The following is a 25,234-nucleotide window of genomic DNA, read 5'->3' on the forward strand; positions in this document are numbered from 1 at the left end:
CTATTTAAGTTTAAAGGTTTTAATGTAAAGTAAATGTACATATATAGAAAATAGCCAAACTCCAAAAATACAAAGGTAATTGCCATTGAATGAAGGGATGAGGTCCCTGGACCAATAACAAGTGGTTGTATTCATGCAAGTCATATTGGATTGATGCTATTGAATTTTTAAGAAAGTATTCTTGACTTAATTTGATAAAACTAATAGAAAATAGAAAAAGTCAAAAAATTGCAAAAGGAAATGCCTTGGATTGCAGGGATGGTGTCCCTGAACCAACAGATGGAACTCATTGTGTATTTATTCCTTTTATAATTTTTTCTATAATTTTTCTCTCTGCATTTTGGGAAGTGCCCATAAGTTAGCATTTCACTGCTAGTCACCTGCTGTTTATGAAGCATGTCTTAAATCAAATATGAAAATGGGCATTGGCCTTTCTGTACAATGTTTTTAAATATTTTATTTTGTGCTAGCATTGGACGTGGTAATGGGTGGAACTCTATTTCTCATTCATAAATATCTTTATTTCTATATGCGTGATCAAATTTAGATTGGTCTGTGGCATCCGACCACAGTGCCAGTAGGAACTTGGTTCCTAATGAAGACCATGATCTTATTTCTGGAGGAATTGTAGCGGGATCGTTGAACTTGTGCATAATTACTACCTCAACTGGCCGGTGATTTTTTTCAGAGGGCGTGACAACTGTGACTTTGGCAAAATATATACGCTTTCGTTGTCATGATTGGTTCACACTTCAAGGATATGCGTACAAGATGTGTCTTCGACTACCTCCAGAGGTGGTCAGGAAGATCTAATCCCAATCAGATAGCAATGAGTCTTTTGATTGTCTACACTTGTCAACAAATGTGGGCACAATCAGAATGTGGACCAGATCAGGACAACATACGCATGTTAGAACCAGGTATAAATGGTGCTAGTGATTAATTTCATTTTGTCAGTTCTACCACCTGAACATTGCCCACTTTAAACAGGGTTAAATACCAATTTGTTGTAAAGTTCAGCTTCCGTCCACAGGGGGGCACTGTGTCACTGTCAGAAGATAATATGTGCTTCAGCACATATTATCCATTGTATTGACCAGACACAATTGCCCGCTCTAACAATGAAAAGAAATGTCTTCAAAATGGGAAGGCATTCGGGAGGAGGCAGGCAAGATCAGGTGGGACCATTCTAACAAAAGAGAAGGCAGATAAGAGTGTGATAACAGCCATAACACTTACATAAAAAATTTTTTTTCTCAAAGTTAAATAAAATAAAATCAAATCAAATCTTATTTGTCACATACACATGGTTAGCAGATGTTAATGCGAGTGTAGCGAAATGCTTGTGCTTCTAGTTCCGACAATGCAGTGATAACCAACAAGTAATCTAACTAACAATTCCAAAACTACTGTCTTATACACAGTGTAAGGGGATAAGGAACATGTACATAAGGATATATGAATGAGTGATGGTACAGAGCAGCATACAGTAGATGGTATCGAGTACAGTATATACATATGAGATGAGTGTGTAGACAAAGTAAACAAAGTGGCATAGTTAAAGTGGCTAGTGATACATGTGTTACATAAGGATGCAGTCGATGATGTAGAGTACAGTATATACATATGCATATGAGATGAATAATGTAGGGTAAGTAACATTATATAAGGTAGCATTGTTTAAAGTGGCTAGTGATGTCATGTTTTGTCTTAGATTGTCTTGTCATTATGCTTTCCCTTCTGTTCATTTCCCCCTGCTGGTCTTATTAGGTTCGTTCCCTTTTTCTATCCCTCTCTCTCCCCCTCCCTCTCTCTCCTCTCTCTATCGTTCCGTTCCTGCTCCCAGCTGTTCCTATTCCCCTAATCATCATTTAGTCTTCCCACACCTGTTCCTTATCTTTTCCCCTGATTAGAGTCCCTATTTCTTCCCTTGTTTTCCGTTCCTGTCCTGTCGGATCCTTGTCTATTATTCACCGTGCTGTGTCTATGTATTGCCCTGTCGTGTCGTGTTTCCCTCAGATGCTGCGTGGTGAGCAGGTGTCTGAGTCTGCTACGTTCAAGTGCCTTCCCGAGGCAACCTGCAGTTCTTGATCAAGTCTCCAGTCTGTTCTCGTCATTACGAGTAGTATTATGCCTTTTGTTTGTAAAGTAACTTTACTGGATTAAAGACTCTGTTTTCGCCAAGTCGCTTTTGGGTCCTCATTCACCTGCATAACAAGTGATATATTTACATCATTTCCCATCAATTCCCATTATTAAAATGGCTGGAGTTGGGTCAGTGTCAATGACAGTGTGTTGGCAGCAGCCACTCAATGTTAGTGGTGGCTGTTTAACAGTCTGATGGCCTTGAGATAGAAGCTGTTTTTCAGTCTCTCGGTCCCAGCTTTGATGCACCTGTACTGACCTCGCCTTCTGGATTATAGCGGGGTGAACAGGCAGTGGTTCGGGTGGTTGATGTCCTTGATGATCTTTATGGCCTTCCTGTAACAACGGGTGGTGTAGTTGTCCTGGAGGGCAGGTAGTTTGCCCCCGGTGATGCGTTGTGCAGTCCTCACTACCCTCTGGAGAGCCTTACGGTTGAGGGCGGAGCAGTTGCCGTACCAGGCGGTGATACAGCCCGCCAGGATGCTCTCGATTGTGCATCTGTAGAAGTTTGTGAGTGCTTTTGGTGACAAGCCGAATTTCTTCAGCCTCCTGAGGTTGAATAGGCGCTGCTGCGCCTTCTTCACGACGCTGTCAGTGTGAGTGGACCAATTCAGTTTGTCTGTGATGTGTATGCCGAGGAACTTAAAACTAGCTACCCTCTCCACTACTGTTCCATCTATGTGGATAGGGGGGTGTTCCCTCTGCTGTTTCCTGAAGTCCACAATCATCTCCTTAGTTTTGTTGACGTTGAGTGTGAGGTTATTTTCCTGACACCACACTCTGAGGGCCCTCACCTCCTCCCTGTAGGCCGTCTCGTCGTTGTTGGTAATCAAGCCTACCACTGTTGTGTCGTCCGCAAACTTGATGATTGAGTTGGAGGCGTGCGTGGCCACGCAGTCGTGGGTGAACAGGGAGTACAGGAGAGGGCTTAGAACGCACCATTGTGGGGCCCCCGTGTTGAGGATCAGCGGGGAGGAGATGTTGTTGCCTACCCTCACCACCTGGGGGCGGCCCGTCAGGAAGTCCAGTACCCAGTTGCACAGGGCGGGGTCGAGACCCAGGGTCTCGAGCTTGATGACGAGCTTGGAGGGCACTATGGTGTTGAATGCCGAGCTGTAGTCGATGAACAGCATTCTCACATAGGTATTCCTCTTGTCCAGGTGGGTTAGGGCAGTGTGCAGTGTGGTTGAGATTGCATCGTCTGTGGACCTATTTGGGCGGTAAGCAAATTGGAGTGGGTCTAGGGTGTCAGGTAGGGTGATGACGGAAGTGAGTGCTACGGGGCGGTAGTCGTTTAGCTCAGTTACCTTAGCTTTCTTGGCAACAGGAACAATGGTGGCCCTCTTGAAGCATGTGGGAACAGCAGACTGGTATAGGGATTGATTGAATATGTCCGTAAACACACCGGCCAGCTGGTCTGCGCATGCTCTGAGGGCGCGGCTGGGGATGCCGTCTGGGCCTGCAGCCTTGCGAGGGTTAACACGTTTAAATGTCTTACTCACCTCGGCTGCAGTGAAGGAGAGACTGCATGTTTCCGTTGCAGGCCGTGTCAGTGGCACTGTATTGTCCTCAAAGCGGGCAAAAAAGTTATTTAGTCTGCCTGGGAGCAAGACATCCTGGTCCGTGACTGGGCTGGATTTCATCTTGTAGTCCGTGATTGACTGTAGACCCTGCCACATGCCTCTTGTGTCTGAGCCATTGAATTGAGATTCCACTTTGTCTCTGTACTGACGCTTAGCTTGTTTGATAGCCTTACGGAGGGAATAGCTGCACTGTTTGTATTCAGTCATGTTGCCAGACACCTTGCCCTAATTAAAAGCAGTGGTTCGCGCTTTCAGTTTCACGCGAATGCTGCCATCAATCCACGGTTTCTGGTTAGGGAATGTTTTTATCGTTGCTATGGGAACGACATCTTCGACGCACGTTCTAATGAACTCGGACACCGAATCAGCGTATTCGTCAATATTCCCATCTGACGCAATACGAAACATGTCCCAGTCCACGTGATGGAAGCAGTCTTGGAGTGTAGAGTCAGCTTGGTCTGACCAGCGTTGGACAGACCTCAGCGTGGGAGCCTCTTGTTTTAATTTCTGTCTGTAGGCAGGGATCAGCAAAATGGAGTCGTGGTCAGCTTTTCCGAAAGGGGGGCGGGGCAGGGCCTTATATGCGTCGCGGAAGTTAGAGTAACAATGATCCAAGGTTTTACCACCCCTGGTTGCGCAATCGATATGCTGATAAAATTTAGGGAGTCTTGTTTTCAGATTGGCTTTGTTAAAATCCCCAGCTACAATGAATGCAGCCTCCGGATAAATGTTTTCCAGTTTGCAAAGAGTTAAATAAAGTTCGTTCAGAGCCATCGATGTGTCTGCTTGGGGGGGATATATACGGCTGTGATTATAATCGAAGAGAATTCTCTTGGAAGATAATGCGGTCTACATTTGATTGTGAGGAATTCTAAATCAGGTGAACAGAAGGATTTGAGTTCCTGTATGTTTCCTTCATCACACCATGTCCCGTTAGTCATGAGGCATACGCCCCCGCCACTCTTCTTACCAGATAGATGTTTGTTTCTGTCGGCGCGATGCGTGGAGAAACCCGTTGGCTGCACCGCCCTGGATAGCGTTTTCCCAGTAAGCCATGTTTCCGTAAAGCAGAGAACGTTGCAGTCTCTGATGTCCCTCTGGAATGCCACCCTTGCTCGGATTTCATCAACCTTGTTGTCGAGAGACTGGACATTGGCAAGAAGAATACTGGGAAGTGGTGCGCGATGTGCCCTTTTTCGGAGTCTGACCAGAACACCGCCGCGTTTCCCTCTTTTTCGGAGTCGTTTCCTTGGGTCGCTGCATGCGATCCTTTCCGTTGTCCTGTTTGTAAGGCAGAACACAGGATCCGCGTCGTGGAAAACATATTCTTGGTCGTACTGATGGTGAGTTGACGCTGATCTTATATTCAGTAGTTCTTCTCGACTGTATGTAATGAAACCTAAGATGACCTGGGGTACTAATGTAAGAAATAACACGTAAAAAAACAAAAAACTGCATAGTTTCCTAGGAACGCGAAGCGAGGCGGCCATCTCAGTCGGCGCCGGAAGTAGTATACCGGGATGTCTTCAAGTCACTCGGTGTCTACATCACTAAGGAATTATCATGGTCCACACACATCAACACAGTCGAGGAAAGGACATGACAACACCTCTTCCCCCTCAGGAGGCTTAAAAGATTTGGCATGGGCCCTCAGATCCTCAAAAAGTGCTACAGCTGCACCATTGAGAACATCTTGACTGGCTGCATCACCGCTTGGTATGGCAAATGCTTAGCATCCGACCACAAGGCACTACAGAGGGTAATGCGTATTGCCCAGTACATCACTGGGGCCGAGCTCCCTGCCATCCAGGACCTCTATACCAGGCGGTGTCAGAGTAAGGCCCTAAAAATGGTCAGACTCCAGCCACCCAAGTCATAAACTATTCTCTCTGCTACCGCACGGCAAGTGGAACCAACAGGATCCTGAGCAGCTTCTACCCCCAAGCTATAAGACTGCTAAATAGTTAATTAAAGCTACAATATGTAATTGTTTGGAGCAACCTGACCAAATTCACATAGAAATGTTTGTTATAGATCTGACATTCTCATTCAAAGCATGTCTAAGAAGCGGTAGACCTGTTCTATATAAGCCATTTCTAAACTTCCCTTTCTTAAGTTTAGTTTTTGCATCTTTTAATTTCAGTTTTGTACAGCAGCTTCAAAACAGCTGAAAATACAATATTTTTGATTATGGAAAATATGTTTCACAGCGGTTTAAATTATACAATGATTCTCTTCACAATGACTGGCTGTTTTGTCACAAACTGAAATTAGGCAAACTATTAGAATTTTAGCAACCAGGAAATGGCAGAGTGATTTCTGCAAATTGCATCTTTAATTAAATAGTTAATAGCTACCCGGAATATCTATATTCACCATTTCTGCACTAATTGCTTTTGACTCATCAACATACGCTGCTGTTACTGTTTATTATCTATCTTGTTGCTACCATGTTGTGCTGCTACCATGCTACCATGCTACCATACTGTGATGTCATGTGTTGCTGCTATGCTATGTTGTCATCTTAGGTCTCTCTTTATGTAGTGTTGTCTATGATGTGTGTTTTGTCCTATATTTCTATTTAATGTATTTGTATTTTTAATCCCAGACCCCATCCCTGCAGGAGGTCTTTTGCCTTTTGGTAGGCTGTGCTGGTAGATAATAAACATTACGTAACTTCTATTCAATCAAATAAGCCACACATTGCAAATAAGCCATTACATTTTTTTGTAACCAAATTCAAAAATATTTCTTTGACCTCCATAACTCCTCGCTTGGTGAGTTAAAAAAATGACAAAACAACAACACCTGCTTGAGAAGACTGATTTTGCGGCCAGTTATCCCTCTCGCTTCGCCTCTTCCTCTCAGGCTTCAGTCAGAAAAATGTTCTCATGTCTTCGGTCTCAGCTAGCTAGCCAGGCAGTAGCTACCAAAGTAGCTAGCCAGACAGCTAGTTACAGAAACAAAATCCATTAAATAGACTCTCTGGAAATAAACACTTTTCCTAATATCACGACTTATATCAACATCCTTATCTTGCCCATTCACTAAATATACTGTTAGTAACTCTGACTAACACCCAATAGCTTAAGGATACTGAGTGCTAATGCTAGCATATTGGCAATGGCCAACCCATATGCTGAGGGAGACTAGCCAGTCGCAAACAAAACAGGGTCTGCCTCCACTATTCCAGCACCATTTCAACTTCAACATTATCAAATCACCTATGCTTAGTCTAATACTGTGACAACTAAAATATTTCGTAAACTGAATGATGTGGCTGTCCATGGTTCTGATTGATCTCTCTCTCTCTCTGTGTGTGTGCATAAAAGTTGAAAATACATGTTGACTCACCCTACTTGTAGAGAAACAATGTCATACAGTAAGTACACGCTTGTAGCTGTCCTAGGCTACCTGGCTAAAATGCTTGCTCACTACTTTCATGGGCAACGATGAGCCAGCTAGTTAACATTAGCTTACTAAATTACATCTGGGGCAGCAGGTAGCCTAGTGGTTAGAGCATTGGGCCAGCAACCGTAAAGATTGTAAGATCGAATCCCCAAGCTGACAAGGTAAGACTCTGTCGTTCTGCCCTTGAACAAGGCAGTTAATCCACTGTTCCTAGGCTATCATTGTAAATAAGTATTTGTTCTTAACTGATTTACATAGTTAAATAAAGGTTAAATAAAACATTTAAAAAACATCTAGCTACATGAACTTCCATCCTCTCAGGGCAATGTATGAATTTATGGTTGGATCAGAATCGCCGCTATAATCATTAGCAAGAACGGAGGATTAAGTAAAGCCACCAGTCCAAATCCCTATCTCCATCCATGGCTAATTTAGGAAATGTCCCATTTTAGCTAGCTAGTCACCGGAGGACAACAACACAATGAGATGCAGTTCAAGCTTTTTCTGTCAATGACGTTTTGCTTTTGCTGTAATTGGTGTGAAGCCAAATCCAAACTGGCTTCCCTTGACACCTTTTTTTGGTGCGCCAGGACCATTCACCGTTAAGCTCAATCAGTTTAGCTCAACACCGATTGGATATTTTTTTAGACTTTTGTTATCAAGGGAGGCCAAATGCTCGCTGGCTTCCCTTGTATTCAATGTTATGGGCAGCAACAATGTCATACTCTTTTTGACCAGACAACATCAGATAGATGGGCTACACAGAGACAGAGGGGCGCTGTTTCGCTCACTCAGATGCTTTCTCCAGGGACATACATTCAGCCTCTTGTGAATTGAAGGAAAATTATGAAACACAGAGAGACTAAAGATAAATTAGTTTAGATGTTATTTTCTTTGTCAATTGTTTGGCAGGGTCCCATGTTGCTCAGTTGGTAGACCATGGCGCTTGCAACATGAGGGTTGTGGGTTCAATTCCCAATGAGAACCAGTTTGAAAACGTATGCGCTCACTACTGTAAGTTGTTCTGGATAAGAGTGTCTGCTAAATTACAAATATCAAATGAATACATCCCACTTCTGAGTGATGACATTGACATTGTAGAGGTGCTGGGGGGGAGGGGTTTAGAGACAGGAGTGGTCCACTGTGTTGTGAAATCTCAACCAACCACAGCAGGCACCACTTCCCTCCAGGGTTTTCTTGCAGTGCCTGGCCTGCTAGAGCAGTTTATTTTTGTCAGTGAATTAAAAACAATTTTTTTTTTATACTGCATAGCGCAAGTGGTTATGAAAACTCATATCAGACCGAAATGTTTTTTTGGGGGCTGGACCAAAAACATCTGTGGCTGAAGCTCAAGAAGACCAGGACTAATGACACCACTGTAAATGGATTTATAAACAATTACACACCAACCTGTCTTTGGTCTTCATTAAACGTAGTGTAACTATACCACCATCTAGAGTTGTAATCCTCAGAAGCAAGAGGCCTCTGTGGTTGTATTGTATGGGCAATTTATGGTTGTCTGTGCTACAGCCATACAGTCATTGGTTACAGCATAATTCTAACAATTATTCATGAATAACAATAATTGACTCAGGTTTGAGCGTAGCAGTGTACTTAATGCCCATTGTTGTTTACTTACAGTCTTTAAGCTACAAAGTGACTCTGAGTAAACCCTCTGAACAACAACGGATCCCAACAAATTTGAGCAGTCACTGAACATTTAATTACATTGTTTTGGTCAACAAAGTGTCTTCATTCATTGTAGCCAAATTTCAAACAAGCGGTACACTACAAACTACCATAAAATCTAGATGTTTTTATTGACACTATTACTGAAGTCATGAGCAACAGAAATTCCAACAAAACATCTTCAGAATACTTTCTTCGAGGGGCTTCTTCTTGTGATTGTTGTGGCTAAGTAAACGTCAATTACGCAATGATTTTTTTCTTTAACTTTATTGAACACAATTTCTGACAGAATGTAAAGTCAAAATGTTTTTTTTTCGGTTAGTACTCAGTATTTACACCAGTGACAGTGGAAAGAGAGGTGGTACCAATGCTTCACTTAGTAAAAATCTGTATATAAGAGAAAAGGCCCCCAAAAGCAAGGAATGGTGGGTAGGAATGAAAATGGAAGTTACTGGGAAAGGTCTTGGTTTGGAGGGACAAGGCCCCTATCTGATTGAAAATTAAACATTACAGACTTTTGTTTGGCTATCGGAGTAAGAGACTTCAAAGCTTGTTGGAATAGCTGGGCAGCGTTCAGCAGGACACAACGCTTACCAGCGTTTAGATAGAAATGTATGATGTAGAACAAAAATACCTATCTCGTAGGGCCTACACATAAGAAATCACGTCAGCTCTAGCAATGGCATTTCTATCTGCAATGTTCCACAGTGTTTTCTTACTTAATATGGCCCTAGTCTCCATTCAAACACTTGAAAAACACTTTTATACTTCCTCTATTCCTTGAAATAGTCTGGCATGTTTGGTGAGGTGAAAGCAATATGATGACACCTCACTTTCACCAAGCCAACTGTGTCAGGTAAGTGGTCACTTTCAGGAAGTGAGGAAGTCAGAGAAAGAGTGTTTTTCCTTCTTACTGAATTTTCAACAAAATAAATGTATAGCATTTTTTGTTCCCTGACTTGTTTTCTGAAATAAGTTCCATGGCACGGTGCACTGGTGAACATTTCCATGGAAACGTATATAGAAATTGGTCCCACATTATAATTGCATTTGAAAATACAGGTCAAAAGCCACAGCAGTCTTCAGCTTTTTTTGGGATAAGAGAAACCCATAATGTTTTTTCAAATTACATAATCGTTAGGTATGGTTTATACACATTTAATCAGAAACAGTGTCATTTTGACACACCTACCCCTTTAGATTACATAACCTTGTGGAGTAAAAGCACTTGATGTCTATTTTGAAGAAAACTAAAAGTTTGGAACAGACAACAGTTTATACACTTCAAAAGATCAATGTACAACAGATAAAGCCTTGGTCAATTCCTATTTCAGGGACTTTTCTGTGCCACACTAATGCAATCCATCTAAATCCAAGATAAAAGTACATTGCATGCTTGTTTCAGGTCAAGAAAAAAAACATTTGACCTTCATTGCTGGATGCTCTGTTTTGACAAACCGTGAGCACTACAAGTCATTTAAGCCAAATGAGATCTTATTTAATAATGTCCAAGGTTATGTGTTTGTTTTGAAACTTAACTCTTGGTGTAGTTATCATGAGTTAATCATTGGAATGAATGGTGTTTTTCCTTGTTTGCTTGGGGATGAAATTGTTTTTTGCATTAGTCACATGGAGAAATAGTGAATGAGGAGCCATGTGAAAACAATGTGGACACAACCTAACAACCTACCACCTCCATATTCAATAACTCAATGACATAGCCGTTTAGTATTGTTTTCACACTTTACAAATCAGTTACATTGTCAGTACTCTTCCTGTGTTTTCCTTGGACCGTTCAGAAAAGGCATGGTGATGGACAGAACTATTAGGATGTGAAACCTTACGCCGTCGCCTCCTAGAGGTGGAATAGGCAAACAGTGAGCAGGATGGAATGCATGCCGCCATTTTGACATGTTTCAGAAGGCACCATCTCCTTATTGTCTTTTTGATCTTGTCATTGTCTATTTGCTTGTTGCTGCCAACTTTTTTCTCATCTGTACTATTAGCTATACCTTTCATAACCAAACTATGCATATGTTTTTTATTCTATGACAAAGAACACATTGTATTCACACTAGGATATTCACGCATTCACAGTGCACAAGCTTGCAGTCTAAAGTATGAGAAACACTGTACAAAAAGTTCAGATTGAATATTTGTTTTGATTCTCCCAAATCCACACCGGAGTACTATGGCTTAAATAAGAAATGAATCAATCTGGCCACTAAATGTGTTTATATGCTTAAAAATATGCTTAAAAACACAACACCAACTTTTTTTCTTCCCTTACATTTTGAGATGTGGCCCAATCACTAAACCGGAAGTGCTGTTCGCAACAGGCACAGTAATCTGAATTTATGGGACAAAGCCATCAAACAGGGGAATACACAGGACTGTTTCTAGGCTATTTTAAGGGCTTCTGTTCGTACATTCATCTGCTACCACTCATATCCGGCCTTTGATTACATCATTCTCCCGTATGCCAAGATGGTGGGCCATGCTACTCTGTATGCCCGTCACTCCCTGTGAGCCCTTGGGACCTGCAACATTTTCGGGTTTAAAGGTGATCCCTGAAACCCTTGGAGTGTGGAACAGGTCCAAAGCGCTTCTAATTGAAGACTTAACGACAAAGATATAGAGGTATGTGTGTGAGAGAGAGAAAGTGTGTGTTCTTGCCAAATTAAAACCAAAGCAAATTAACCAAAAAAAAATGGAATCTTAGAGTCAATAAATTGCGTAATTTCTGTGGAATGAAACATTGTCTTTCTACGGTGTCTTCTTTTGTTTTGCTGTGTCTACACAATCTTAGGATAGTTAACACAGTGTAAACATTCAGGAACGAAAAGAAAACAGAAAAAGACAAGAACATATGGAAAAATATTTTACCGCAAAGTAGACATGCTAATGCTAATCTCTAGCTCTCAAAAATTCTAAATGAAAAATAAAGATACAATAAAAGGCAGTTACTTTTGCACATGATTTAAACATGACAAACATGAAAAACGTACTCATAATCCATTAGCAGTGAAAATATTCATGGCAATACTGCATAACAAAGTGAAAACATAACTGGAAATAGTGTGTGGATAAGGTGTTGGATTTATATGTGTGCACATCGTAAAGGCATGGTTCTGAAATAAAGCTACAATCCCCCATGGTTATCTATGCCAACTGATATTTAGCTTCTGTCCTATTTAAAAGACTGGTAACTTTGATGTTATATACAAAAGGAGGACAAGGAGAGTGAACTAGAGGTAAGGATTTTCCTTCTTCCCGTGAATAAAGAGAGGAAATTACAAAAGGAATAAGAGATAAAGAAAGAAAGAAACACTAAGGCATGTGCATGAGGTCTTATTCCCAATCTACATGTCTCACAAACTCATCTTTTGTTTGGAAAACTAATAGAAGACACTGAAGAAAGAGACCCTTTTTTTTAGCTTTTTGTCATTTGATGGAGTGGTGTTTGACGTTTTCCTCTGGACTGTCGTGAACCCTCCCCTGATCCCTCCTCCCTTCTCGCGGTCGGGATCATGCTTTGCTCTCGTTGCCGTTTGTCTGAGCAGCTTCATTGGGGATGGTCTTCACCTCGGTCGGGGCTTTCTTCACCTCTGTCTCCATCTCTGGCGCTAAACTTTTATCTTCTGTCATGATTTTCCCGCTGGAGAGAACCACACAGAAGAGAGAGAGATTCTTTAAGGGATGAATACACAATCTCTTGTAGCACACAACTGTCTGTTCTAAGCTGCTTTTTGTCTTAAAAAAATAGGTAAAATAATTGCTTGAGTTTTTTCTGGGAATTTGTATCCCCTGGAACCAAACGTGTTTCACACATAACAGGATATGCTCTGCTATCCTATCCTGACATCAAAGACAGCCACACGGATGTCACAGACATTTCATGGGAGAATGCATGGTGATTTGGGAAATGACAGAGCAGAGATACGGTACATGAGGGAATGGCACACAAACAGAACATCAATACAATTGTGAGAGGAGATACAGTTGGTCTGAATTGAAGGAGGAGCAAATGATGAATAGGTAGAACAGAGAATGGAGAGGAATCTTCCCACATTAAATCACTGACTGTACTACAAAACATTCACTTCAAGACTGCAAAAAAAGGATGTCACTGATTACTATAGTTCATTCTCTCCAAAAGTGCAGTAAAGTACAATAGCTTTGTGACAGGGTCAGACATTTTTGTCTAGTCATGCAATTTCACAAATGGCTTTAGATCGCACTTTGATAATTCAATGAAATGGAGTCAAACTTGTATCCCATCAGATGTGACAGAGCAGGGTAGAGCACTTCTCATTAAATTGCTTTCACCCTATGATTAGTCAGGGGTTAGTTTGTATTGATTGACTGTTCAAGGAAAAGACTCTTCCGATCCTGTATCTGTGAGTCCAATCATAACGGCTAATGAATGATCAAAATGGGTCAAGCCGTAGAGCTGAGAATCCTGAAGTGACTTGGAGTGAGTCTTAATTGGTGCGGTGTGCCTCAGTTTTCCTATGCTTTTCACAAACCTCTTCCACTGTCTCTTTTATGTTCAACAATATTCTTCAAACACTTCAGGTGACAAATAACGGCTATGGGCTAGATAGTAAGGATGGACTTGTCACCTGGGTCCCTCTCTGGTAGTAACTAAGCTTGAGGACTCCCAGGTTATCTGAGTAGTATGGTACTGATCTTCTGTATGGCAAAGAACCATGTTGGAGAATTTCACCTACCATGGCATTGTATTATACCTGGGAAACCATGTATTCTACTACCAAGGGAACCCCCTTAATGAAAAGCCCCTGTATATAAGGGCACAATGACAGAGAAAACAAGGAAGTGGGGTGAATGATTGCTGATAAAGACCTGAGTCTCTCCGGTCTCCTCCGTTAGCGACAGAGAGGCATTGTGGGTCATTGTGGCGGCATCAAAGCGGAAAAGCTATTTCTTTACTATCTACAATATCTACACAATCCGCCTGGTGGACTGGGCTTTGTTGGAGTCCACTGGGATCTGGCTCCTACTGTCAGCTAAACTCCACACCAGGTATCTGATCCCAGAGATTTGGGTTTGATTACGACAGCATCAGGACTTCCATTACCTTGTCCACAATAACCCTCTCTGGGAGGACAGCTGCTGCTGGGCACAGTGGGTGACCGCCCGGCCGGCCATGCAGGGGGTGTATTCAACAACACCACCCAACACCTTGTGGCTCAGCGGGCATCAGTTGCATCCATGAAAAGGCACTCTCCTCTTTGGCGGTGTCAGGGCCAAAGCACTCTGCCGGCTGCAGTTAAAGAGTGGAAAACCGCAGGCTATCTTCAACCTGACAAGGACAGGACTATTGCGGTGGACATTTTGTGACCTCAGAGGTGGCGTTCTCTGTCAGAGGTCTGGTGCTGTATCGCCCTAAGTTTGAATTTGTCAGAGTAGCGATAAAATTACCAGGTTGGCTGACGGGGGAAAAAGTCACAGGGTCATTTATCTCAGCACTGGCTGACTTTGGCAGTAGAGAGTAGAACAGGAATGGTATCAACAGTGACAAAACTAAAGTTGCCGTAGGAAAAAAAAACAGTTCAGCATACCGTCACGACAGGACCACCGAAGCAAATGGTAAGTCGGCCTAATTAACTGCTAGACAATGCAGATAAACTGGGAGCCTAAAAGGCTTTTCTCCATGAATCCTGCTATGGTGGCAGACTGTAAATGTAGCTAATTAGGATAACAGCCTGGGCGGCTATTAAAGTGTGGCGTTGTTATTGCCTGGAGGAAAAACTGACCAGCCTGGGTTTGGCCAGGGCAGGGGAAACTAGGCTAGGCTGGTCTGGACTAGCAGGAGAGTGGGAGGGGAAAATGAGGCACCTTATTCCACATGCAACATCATAAGTCTCATTAATAATGGTGAACCAACTGGCAAGTGTCTTCACTGACATTTTCAACCTCTCCCTGGCCAAGTCTGTAATACCTACATGTTTCATGCAGACCACCATAGTCCCTGTGCCAAAGAAAGCGAAGGTAACCTGCCTAAATGATTACCGCTCCGTAGCACTTATGTCGGTAGCCATGAAGTGCTTTGAAAGGCTGGTCATGGCTCACATCAACACCATCATGCCAGAAACCCTAGACCACCCGACCAATTCGCACACAGCCCAAACAAACACATCTCAATCGCATTCCACACTGCCGTTTCCGACCTGGAGAAAAGGAACACCTATGTGAGAATGCTGTTCATTGACTATAGCTTAGCGTTCAACACCATAGTGTCCACAAAGCTCATCACTTAGCTAAGGACCATGGGACTAAACACCTCCCTCTGCAACTGGATCCTGGACTTCCAGAAGGGCCGCCCCCAAGTGGTAAGGGTAGGCTACAACACATCTGCCATGCTGATCGTTAACACGGGGGTCCCTTCAGGGTTGTGTGCTTAGTCCCCTCCTGTACTCCCTGTTCACCCACGATTGCGTGGCCAAACACTACTCCAACACCATGATTACGTTTGCTGACAACACAACAGTAGCAGGCCTGATCACCGACAACGATGAGACAGCCTATAGGGAGGAGGTCAGAGACCTGGCAGTGTGGTGCCAGGACAACAATCTCTCTCTCAATGTGAGCAAGACAAAAGAGCTGATCGTGTCCACATCACCAACAAACTATCATTGTCCAAACACACCAAGACAGTTGTGAAGAGGGCACGACAACACCTTTTCCCCTCAGGAGAATGAGAAGATTTGGCATGGGTCCCCAGATCCTCAAAAACTTCTACGGCTGCACCATCGAGAGCATCTGACCATAAGGCGCTACAGAGGGTAGTGTATACGGCCCAGTACATCACTGGGGCCAAGCATTCTGACATCCAGGACCTATATACCAAGCGATATCAGAGGAAGGCCCAAAAATTCTCAAAGACTGCAGTCACCCAAGACATATACTATTCTCTCTGCTACCGTACTGCAAGCTGTATCAGGGCGCCAAGTCTAGGACCAAAAGGCTCCTTAACAGCTTCTACCCCCAAGCCATAAGACTGCTGAACTATTTACATTGACCAGAGGGAACCAGGTTTTCCTCTAGGATTTTGCCTGTGCTTAGCTCCATATTGTTGATTTTTTATCCTGAAAAGCTTCCCAGTCCTTAACAATTACAACAAAACCCATAAGATGATGCTGCCACCACCATGCTTAAACATATGGAGAGTGGTACTCAGTAATGGGTTGTATTGGATTTTCCCCAAACTTAACACTTTGTATTCGGGTCAAAACAGTTAATTGTTTTGCCACATTCTTTTCACTATTACTTTACTGCCTTGTTGCAAACAGGATGCATGTTTTGGGATTTAAAAAATATTTTACAGGCTTCCTTCTGTTCAATTTGTCAAATAGGTTAGTATTGTGGAATAATGAGAATTAAGCAGGTCTGATGCCGAAAAAGAAAGGAAATGATTGCCTACTTCAACCATATTTATTATTTTTTAAATTAAAAGTATTGTGTAGTTCCAGTATTTAGCTACACCGCTACATGGCAAAAAAAAGTTATTAGCTCCTGTCCAAATTGGAACTACACTACCTAGATTTGAATTGAGTTCAACTATTGTACCATCAAGCTACTGCAAAACGTAGTTAAATTACTAGTTGAACAACCTGTAGTTCACTACTTCCTAACACATGACCACCAGGGACAGAATGCAGATCAACTTACTGCCTGTGTTTTGGCTGAGAGGAACCAAATGGGGAAATAATTTACCCACAAGAGCTCAAAGGGCTTTCACACATTGATGATCCTAGGTTCTCAAAGTACAACCTCTAAGGGGTGGCCTTCAAACCCAGCCGTCAAGGCTTTCTTTCAAACAAGTCTCAGTCAAATCAAAGTACCATCTAACAACTGTCCACGGACACAGAGGGATCAGTATAATTCATTGTTTATTTCTTTTAGTTTGATTTATTGTCAGATACAGCGGATAGGTGCAGCACAGCCTTATATAGCACAGCCTGGGGAGGAAGTGGAAGAAGGGGTCCTCAGTGGACAAGTCCAGGAATGTAGTGAGTCTTCAAGACGCCTGACAAGACTGGTTGGTTGTTGTGTGGAAGATAAACCACCGTGGAGACGGGGAAGGAGGTGCCTCAGACCCACCAGACCTATGAAGACAAATCTTGATGAGTCCTGCTTCATCACACCGATGCTCCGTTGACGACAGCCTCATTGTAATGAACGTTAAGTCCTGATAATCCATCACTGATGTTTTGTTTTTTTGTTTGGGGTGTTCTGGGTGAAAAGTGTGGGACAAGATCAAGCTCCTGGAATATCTCACCCCAGAGTTTGCCTGTCATGCAGGTGAATGAGGACCCAAAAGCGACTTGGCGAAAACAGAGTTTTTAATCCAGTAAGATACTTAACAAAACAAAAGGCATAATACTACTCGTAAAGACGAGAACAGACTGGAGACATGATCAAGAACTGCAGGTTGCCTCGGGAAGGCACTTGAACCTAGCAGACTCACACACCTGCTCACCACGCAGCATCTGAGGGAAACACGACACGACAGGGCAAAACATAGACACAGCACGGTGAATATAGACAAGGATCCGACAGGGCAGGTACGGAAAACAAGGAGAGAAATAGGGACTCTAATCAGGGAAAAGGATCGGGAACAGGTGTGGGAAGACTAAATGATTGATTAGGGGAATAGGAACAGCTGGGAGCAGGAACGGAACGATAGAGAGAAGAGAGAGCGAGAGAGTGAGAGAGGGAGGGGGAGAGAGAGGGATAGAAAGAGGGAAAGAACCTAATAAGACCAGCAGAGGGAAACGAATAGAAGGGGAAGCACAGGGACAAGACATGATAATTAATGACAAAACATGACATTGCCTCATCATCCTAAGGGTTTGTCTGAGATAAGACTGAAACGTAGAACAAAGCCCTTTCATACTGCCGATGATCATAATGGCATTTTATTGTTGTTATGAAGAAGGATTGTTTTCAGGAGATAACAACCACAGAAGATGATTGTGGCAGTAACATTCAGGCCATAATTCTGTCGTATCTATCAGATTTGGTAAAACTTCTGATATGGCATTTATCATGACATGATGTGTAAAATAAAAACAAAAAGATACAAAACAACACAAAATGATTGAGAAAAAAATGTATTTTGTTTCTATGTTTCGCTAGATAGTAGGTAGGGACAGTGGGAATCTCGTTCATCCATTCATGCGTGTCACTAATTAGATGACGAGGCATTTGGCTACCTTAAGTGAGTCATAGTTGCACTCGCCGTAACCTGCGCGACCTCAATTTTTACATGCTACGCATGAGGAGCACGGGCCACTGTAGGAGTTCCGCCGGTCAGATCTCTTCACTTTGATACCCTGATGCGCCAAACCCAGCTTTGACAAAACTAAGGAGATGATTGTGGACTTCAGGAAACAGCAGAGGGAACACCCCCCTATCCACATAGATGGAACAGTAGTGGAGAGGGTAGTAAGTTTTAAGTTCCTCGGCGTACACATCACAGACAAACTGAATTGGTCCACCCACACAGACAGCATCGTGAAGAAGGCGCAGCAGCGCCTCTTCAACCTCAGGAGGCTGAAGAAATTTTGCTTGTCACCAAAAGCACTCACAAACATCTACAGATGCACAATCGAGAGCATCCTGTCAGGCTGTATCACCACCTGGTACGGCAACTGTTCCGCCCTCAACCGTAAGGCTCTCCAGAGGGTAGTGAGGTCTGCACAACGCATCACCGGGGGCAAACTACCTGCCCTCCAGGACACCTACACCACCCGATGTCACAGGAAGGCCATAAAGATCATCAAGGACAACAACCACCTGAGCCACTGCCTGTTCACCCCGCATTCATCCAGAAGGCGAGGTCAGTACAGGTGCATCAAAGCTGGGGCCGAGAGACTGAAAAACAGCTTCTATCTCAAGGCCATCAGACTGTTAAACAGCCACCACTAACATTGAGTGGCTGCTGCAACACACTGACTCAACTCCAGCCACTTTAATAATGGGAATTGATGGGAAATGATTGTAAAATATATCACTTTCCACTTTAAACAATGCTACCTAATATAATGTTTACATACCCTAAATTATTCATCTCATATGTATACGTATATACTGTATCCTTATGAAATACATGTATCACTAGCCACTTTAACTATGCCACTTTGCTTACATACTCATCTCATATGTATATACTGCACTCAATACCATCTACTGTATCTTGCCTATGCCGCTCTGTACCATCACTCATTCATATATCTTATGTACATATTCTTTATCCCCTTACACTTGTGTCTATAAGGTAGTAGTTTTGGAATTGTTAGCTAGATTACTTGTTGGTTATCACTGCATTGTCGGAACTAGAAGCACAAGCATTTCGCTACACTCGCACTAACATCTGCTAACCATGTGTATGTGACAAATAACATTTGATTTGATTTGAACATTTCTAGGTTTTTGGGCTGTGCATCAGCCGCCTACCTACCGACCGGAGGCCTTATATCGGGACATAACCATGAAGCAACACAATCGTGGCGAAAATTCCCATTAACTCCTCATGTCTAGTTTTTAACCCAGCCTTAGTTGAACGAGCGGATGTTCGGCGTAATCAACGGACTTTCCTACTGACGGGCCCTTCGGATGCTCCAAACCGGTGACGGAAAATGGGGTGAGTTGGTACTTCGGGGGGTGCCTTGGCCCAGCCTCTACTCCTTAGAACACGCCGTGTTTGGGACGGTGTACGGCGGACAGTGGCAAAAACTCCCTATTGGTCGGTCCCTGCGGAGAAACCCTGGGAGGATCTGGCTCCTTGGAGTGGCCCTCTCTCTGAGGCTGTACTGGGCCAAGATAAGAAGATGTAACCAGTGGTACCCAACCCACTGGCGGCACCTTTTTTCAGTTCTCAGGAAATGCATCCTACATTACTTAGCTCATTATGCGACCTTCTCTCCCTGTGGTGTCCGCTCGAGGTCGCGTTTTGTTCGGCCTGCTTGCAGAGCCAATCCTTATCCCATGGGTTACGGATCTGACTTGCCTGTTTCCTTTGCTGCTTATCTCCTGCCCTGCTCACTCCTTTTCGTCGCCCTCTTTCTCCCTTTCGGTCTCCGCCGGCCGGCCGGCTTTGCACTCTAGGCCGAAGGCCTTTAGGATGCCCAGAGAGTATAGCAGGGTTCGTCTGCTGATCAGGGTCGCGAATGTCGCGCTTCGTTAAAGCGTTAGGTGTCATCCGTGGCGATGTAGCTGATTGAATGGCTGCAGTAGTAGTATAGTGATTGATAGAAAGAGTGTAACAAAGGGAGGTTGCCCAAAACTATGAGAACAGACAGAGGATATAGTAGGTGGTGGTGGTGGAGGTGGGTGAGCGAAAACATACACACAGTAAAACAGACTGAGGAAGGGAGGAGGTCATACTCGTCCTTGGCTGGTGCGGGAGCAGCAGTGGAGTCTGCTGGGGCCTCTGAGCTTTTGCCCAGTGTATCAAACACATCCTTGGCCAGGCAGTCTATCTGTAAGTCCTTATTCTGACTGTCGCTGGCAGGGGTGCTTTGGACGGGTTCGGGCTGGCTCTGTGAAGCGGCATCGGCTTTGGCAGAGGGGAGGTTGGAGGTGGCCTTGGCTGGCTCTAAGGAAGAGGTTGTGGGGGTGGCGGGCTTAGGGTCGGACAAGGGCGTTGCTTTTGGAGACTCGCTTAGGTCGACGAGGGGAGCCACGTCAGATTGTGCGGCAAACTGAGCGGCGGGAGCGCTAGCTTTGGGCGTGCTGGACTGGATGATGGGGGCAGGGGTGCTATTAGGGAAAGTTTTGGCCTCGGTGGGAGCAAGGGTTGGGGCAGCTGTGCTGGAAGTGAGGGTGGTAGTCTCGCTATTCTGGGCTGTGCTAAAGCTCTCAGTGACGGGGTCAGAGTTAGTGGCGATAGAGGGGAGCAAGTCCACCACGGTGGCAGTAGTGTCAGCAGTGTGCCTGTGAGTAGAGGAGGAGAGCAGGAAAGAGACGAGCCATCGAGCAGCGAGAGGGTGAGAGAGGAGAGAGAGAGAGCAGGGACGGGTAGGGAGGGGAGACCAAGGCACAAACACACATCCAAAGTGAGTGCTACATGCAGTGATAAAGCAAAGAACTAGAGATTCAAAACGTTAAAGTGCAGTGAGGGATAGACACAAACACTATCTTAAGCAAACTAAAGCAAATTAAACCAAAATCAGTTTAGGGTCTAGGTTATTAAGTGTTAAAGGCTGGTACACACAACAACTAGCTATGTTTGTTACCATTAGCGTAAACAACAAACATCAGAGCACATCTTCAGTATTTGGTGTTGATATTCCATTCTCACATTCTTTTATCAATTAGTTTAGCCAATATGTCAGCAAACACATGATCAAAATGCTCAACTGCTGTCATGGATTAAGAAGTATATCTTATACATAGACATATCACATGATTAGTATGGGTTTTCCAGTGTAAGGCAACCCTAGTGCAGGGGGTCTACCTACAGCCAGTGCTGGAGTACTCACTCGGGCTCGGTAAGAGGGGTGGTCTCATTGGGCTCTGTGGGTCCCCCCCCTTCATGGTTCGGGGTGCGGTCCTCTGTCCTCACCTCCACGATGGGCTCCTTTGACTCGTCCTTTCTGTAAGGGGAAAAATAGTTTTGAATAAATATTGGTGCAGTACAACTATACTGTAGTGAGTCGTTTTGGTTAAAAACACTGCAATTCTGCACTGCCAAACTGTGGTCTAGTGTCTGGGAGTAGCTACTGCTCAAAGTGCATACAGCATTTCAGAGAGAAAAGCAAGGGGGCCAGGGAGAAGAGAAGAAGAGAGACTCACATGAATGCTGCTTTGCCCTCCTCGATGTCCTTGTTCTTTGCTCCAGGTCCAGACTTGCCGCAAAAATTAACGGCAATGCACATGAGGAAGCCACACTTGTTGAGGAAGTAGCAGGTCACGTCGACACCCACCAGCAGCAGCACAAAGACCACGATGAGGATCCCCACGATGGCCCCCGTGCCCAGGCCTGAGCCGCTAGTCATGGTGTCTGGAATGAAGGAAAGAGAAGGAAGAGAGAGAAGAGAGACAGAATAAGGAAGACAGAGAGAGTGGAGAGAAAGTTAGAGGGAGGGAGAAAATACGGGAAGAGAGGGAGTTAAAGAGAAAGTTACAGAGAGCGAGGAAAAGATAGAGACAGAAATGCGGAGTCAGCTTTTATCTCCAACCTTTCATCCATAACTTCAGAATGTCAGACTGCTTCCCTCCAGGCCTCAAGTGTGTTGTTGTTCTTTTAGTAGGCTCTGGGCCAAATCATTACATATTCTACTCCAAAAACTTCAGAGTGACACAACTAATTTCGGCACTTGATTTGATCTGTTATGATTAAAAATAGGTTGATGGTCTGATTATCAAACACCACAATCTTGGGCCTAGGGAAATCACACAGCATTTCATTAGTTGCATTCAACCAATCAACAACTGTCAGTTACTATCTAAGTTAATATGTTAGACACACCATTGCATGTATCAGCCATGTACGATACTATATTAGAGGTGAGCTGATACATATATTACCCATATTAAGGCAACACACCAGACATGCCAATCACGACATGCTATACTAATCTAATCTAATCATTAGAACATGAAGCAATCTAATGGTGCGTCAATCAAAAATCATAAAGTTGAGTTCATAAACAGGTCAACCATTGGAAAACCTGGTTCATGCTACCAACCTTTTCCCAAAATAAGATACGGCAACGTTAAATAAATATGCTTGTTTTCATATCATCACTGCCTGTAAGGGTCATATGCCTATATGACCCCATATGTGTATTTCGCTTACCCACTCTCACTATTGTTGACAGCAAAAAGCAGTGGAAAGACAGTCAGATCAAACATTGTGCAAATATGTTTCAATCTCTTTTACATAGACACAAACAAATGCACACAGAAACAAACAATGCGGAAATAAAGCCAATCATTAGGGCAATGCATTGTGTTTTCATACACGAGCTACAGTACTTACCAGAAAATGAACAAGGTTATATTCAGGACTATGTCAAATACTACAATATTAATATGAATAAGGATCTATAATATGCATTGCTCCACTACAATGGTTGAGCATGCATCCACACTGTTAATACTCTGCCTTCCACATACATCGTTCTACATGTACACACACACACACCATACATTATCATGAACATGAGTTAATGCGAGCTAGTAACCCAACCACAAAACTGTTAAACAGATGAATGTTTCACACAAAATGTATTACGATGCTTTGTGTCAAATCAATCTCACACAATCACATTTTGAAATCATTTGCACCTAATTTGCATTCAGTATACCGACACACAAAGAGATCAGAGATTTGCTCTGACAGAATAATCTAAAACTCCTGTTAGTTCAATACAAACAAGAGCATTTGGAGTATGGTTGATTTGACACACAATGCTCTACATATGACAAACAGGTTAGCTAGAATTCTGATGCCGGATCAAAATTTTAACTCCAATCTTTGTTAGCTTTGTTATGGGTCAAATATGAAACAATTTCTATTCTGAATTAAAGCAAAACGCAGGCAATCCTTGATTAGGACTTACTCTTTGCTCTTGTCATATTGAGAATGTCAGGTTGTCCAAATGTCAGAGTAATACACCACACAATATACACAGTAGAATCAATGCAATAAAATGAACCGGTACTGAATAATTCTATGATTTACTGGAAAAACATCATCAAAACAGGGAAGGCTCCAGGGTAGGCATTTTTTAAAAACCTTTATTTCTACAGGTTTTTCTCATTGAGAAGAAAAAGAAACGCACACCTATTTATGCGAGGTGCTGGCTAGAGGAGTAGTTGAACTCAATTCAAGTTCTCATTGAGAACATCTCTTTTCCAAGAGAGACCTGGTCCAATGTAGTTGGGTCATATGAACCTATCATGCAATTTAATTGACATGGTTCCCTTTCTGAGTTCAATGAAATGCACGGGAAGAGACTTTAAAGCTGCAATTTGTTACTTTTTGGGCGACCCAATAGAAATGTGTGTTATAGGCCTCCCGAGTGGCGCAGTGGTTAAGGGCGCTGTACTGCAGCACCAGCTGTGCCACCAGAGACCCGGGGTTCGCGCTCTGTAGCAACCGGCTGCGACCGGGAGGTCCGTGGGGCGAAGGGTTTGGGAGGGCTTGGCCGGTAGGGATATCCTTGTCTCATTGCGCACCAGTGACTCCTGTGGCGGGCTGGGTGCAGTGCACGCCAAGGTTGCCAGGTGCACGGTGTTTCCTCTGACACATTGGTGCGGCTGGCTTCCGGGTTGGATGCGCGCTGTGTTAAGAAGCAGTGCGGCTTGGTTGGGATGTGTATCGGAGGACGCATGACTTTCAACCTTCGTCTCTCCCGAGCCCGTACGGGAGTTGTAGCGATGAGACAAGATAGTAGCTACTAAACAATTGGATACCATGAAATTGGGGAGAAAAAGGTGTAAAAACAAAAAGAAATGTGTGTTATAGATATGTCATTCTCATTGAAAGCAAGACTAAGAAGTGGGCTGTTTCTATGCTGTTTCTATGCTTCCCCTTCTTAAGTTTGGTTTTCGCTTCATTTACTTTTTGGTTTTGTACACCTGAAAATGCTAAATTGTAGGTTATTAAAAAGATATGTCAAAGTGATTTAGATGGGACACTATATATTGCTTACTTTGACAGATAAACTAAAATTAGGCAAACTATTTGAACTTTAGCAACCAGGAAATCACAGAGCGATTTCTTCATATTGCACCCTTTATTAAAAAATTCAAGCAAAGTGCTCATTCCCATTGAAATGTATTGAGAGCATTCCTTCCAAATTACCAGGATGCCTGGGTCTTATCTTACTGTAATACACAAAGTGATGTCGGCAAACAGTAGGTAATGTTTGTGCTCCAGGATCAATAAAATATGTTTAAGGAGACTGATTGAGACTTGGCTGCAAAGAAAGGACCGCAAGGCGCTACAGAGGGTAGTGCATACGGCCCAGTACATCCCTGGGGCCAAGCTTCCTCTATGCCTGGTGGTGTCAGAGGAAGGCCCTAAAAATTGTCAAAGACTCCAGCCATCCTAGTCATAGACTGTTCTCTCTGCTACCGCATGGCAAGCGGTACTGGAGCGTCTAGGTCCAAAAAGCAGTCATGGCCCCAAGCCAAATAGCTACCCGGACTATTTGCATTGACCCCCCCTTTTTTTAAATTAGAATTTATTTTTACGCTACAACTACTCACTCTTTATTATCTATGCAGTCACTTTACCCCTACCCACATGTACTGTACATATTACCTCAATTACCTTGACTAACCTATACCCCCGCACATTTACTTGGTACCGTTACCCCATGTACTGTATATAGTCTCGTTATTTTGCTACTTTTATAAATGTA

General features: G+C 43.4%; 1 protein-coding gene across 20 annotated transcripts in view; it reads right to left on the minus strand.

Annotated features, from left to right (window-relative positions):
* Positions 1 to 11,125: 11,125 nt before the first annotated feature.
* LOC124011985 (neural cell adhesion molecule 1-like) overlaps positions 11,126 to 25,234 on the minus strand; it is a 332,951-nt gene continuing 318,842 nt past the window's right edge. For 16 of the 20 annotated variants that reach the window (XM_046325346.1, XM_046325330.1, XM_046325312.1 and 13 more), the window contains 4 exons: positions 21,654 to 21,861; positions 21,341 to 21,454; positions 20,244 to 20,792; positions 11,126 to 12,486 (listed from right to left, as the gene is read on the minus strand). In XM_046325346.1, the coding sequence (XP_046181302.1) occupies positions 12,357 to 12,486; positions 20,244 to 20,792; positions 21,341 to 21,454; positions 21,654 to 21,861 (1,001 nt within the window). In that variant the 3' untranslated portion in view covers positions 11,126 to 12,356. The remainder of the gene's footprint in view (positions 12,487 to 20,243; positions 20,793 to 21,340; positions 21,455 to 21,653; positions 21,862 to 25,234) is intronic. The other 4 variants (XM_046325424.1, XM_046325429.1, XM_046325444.1 and 1 more) reach the window with 1 other exon arrangement.

This window comes from Oncorhynchus gorbuscha, linkage group LG02 (assembly GCF_021184085.1).
Source record: "Oncorhynchus gorbuscha isolate QuinsamMale2020 ecotype Even-year linkage group LG02, OgorEven_v1.0, whole genome shotgun sequence".
NCBI classification, from domain to species: Eukaryota; Metazoa; Chordata; class Actinopteri; order Salmoniformes; family Salmonidae; genus Oncorhynchus; species Oncorhynchus gorbuscha.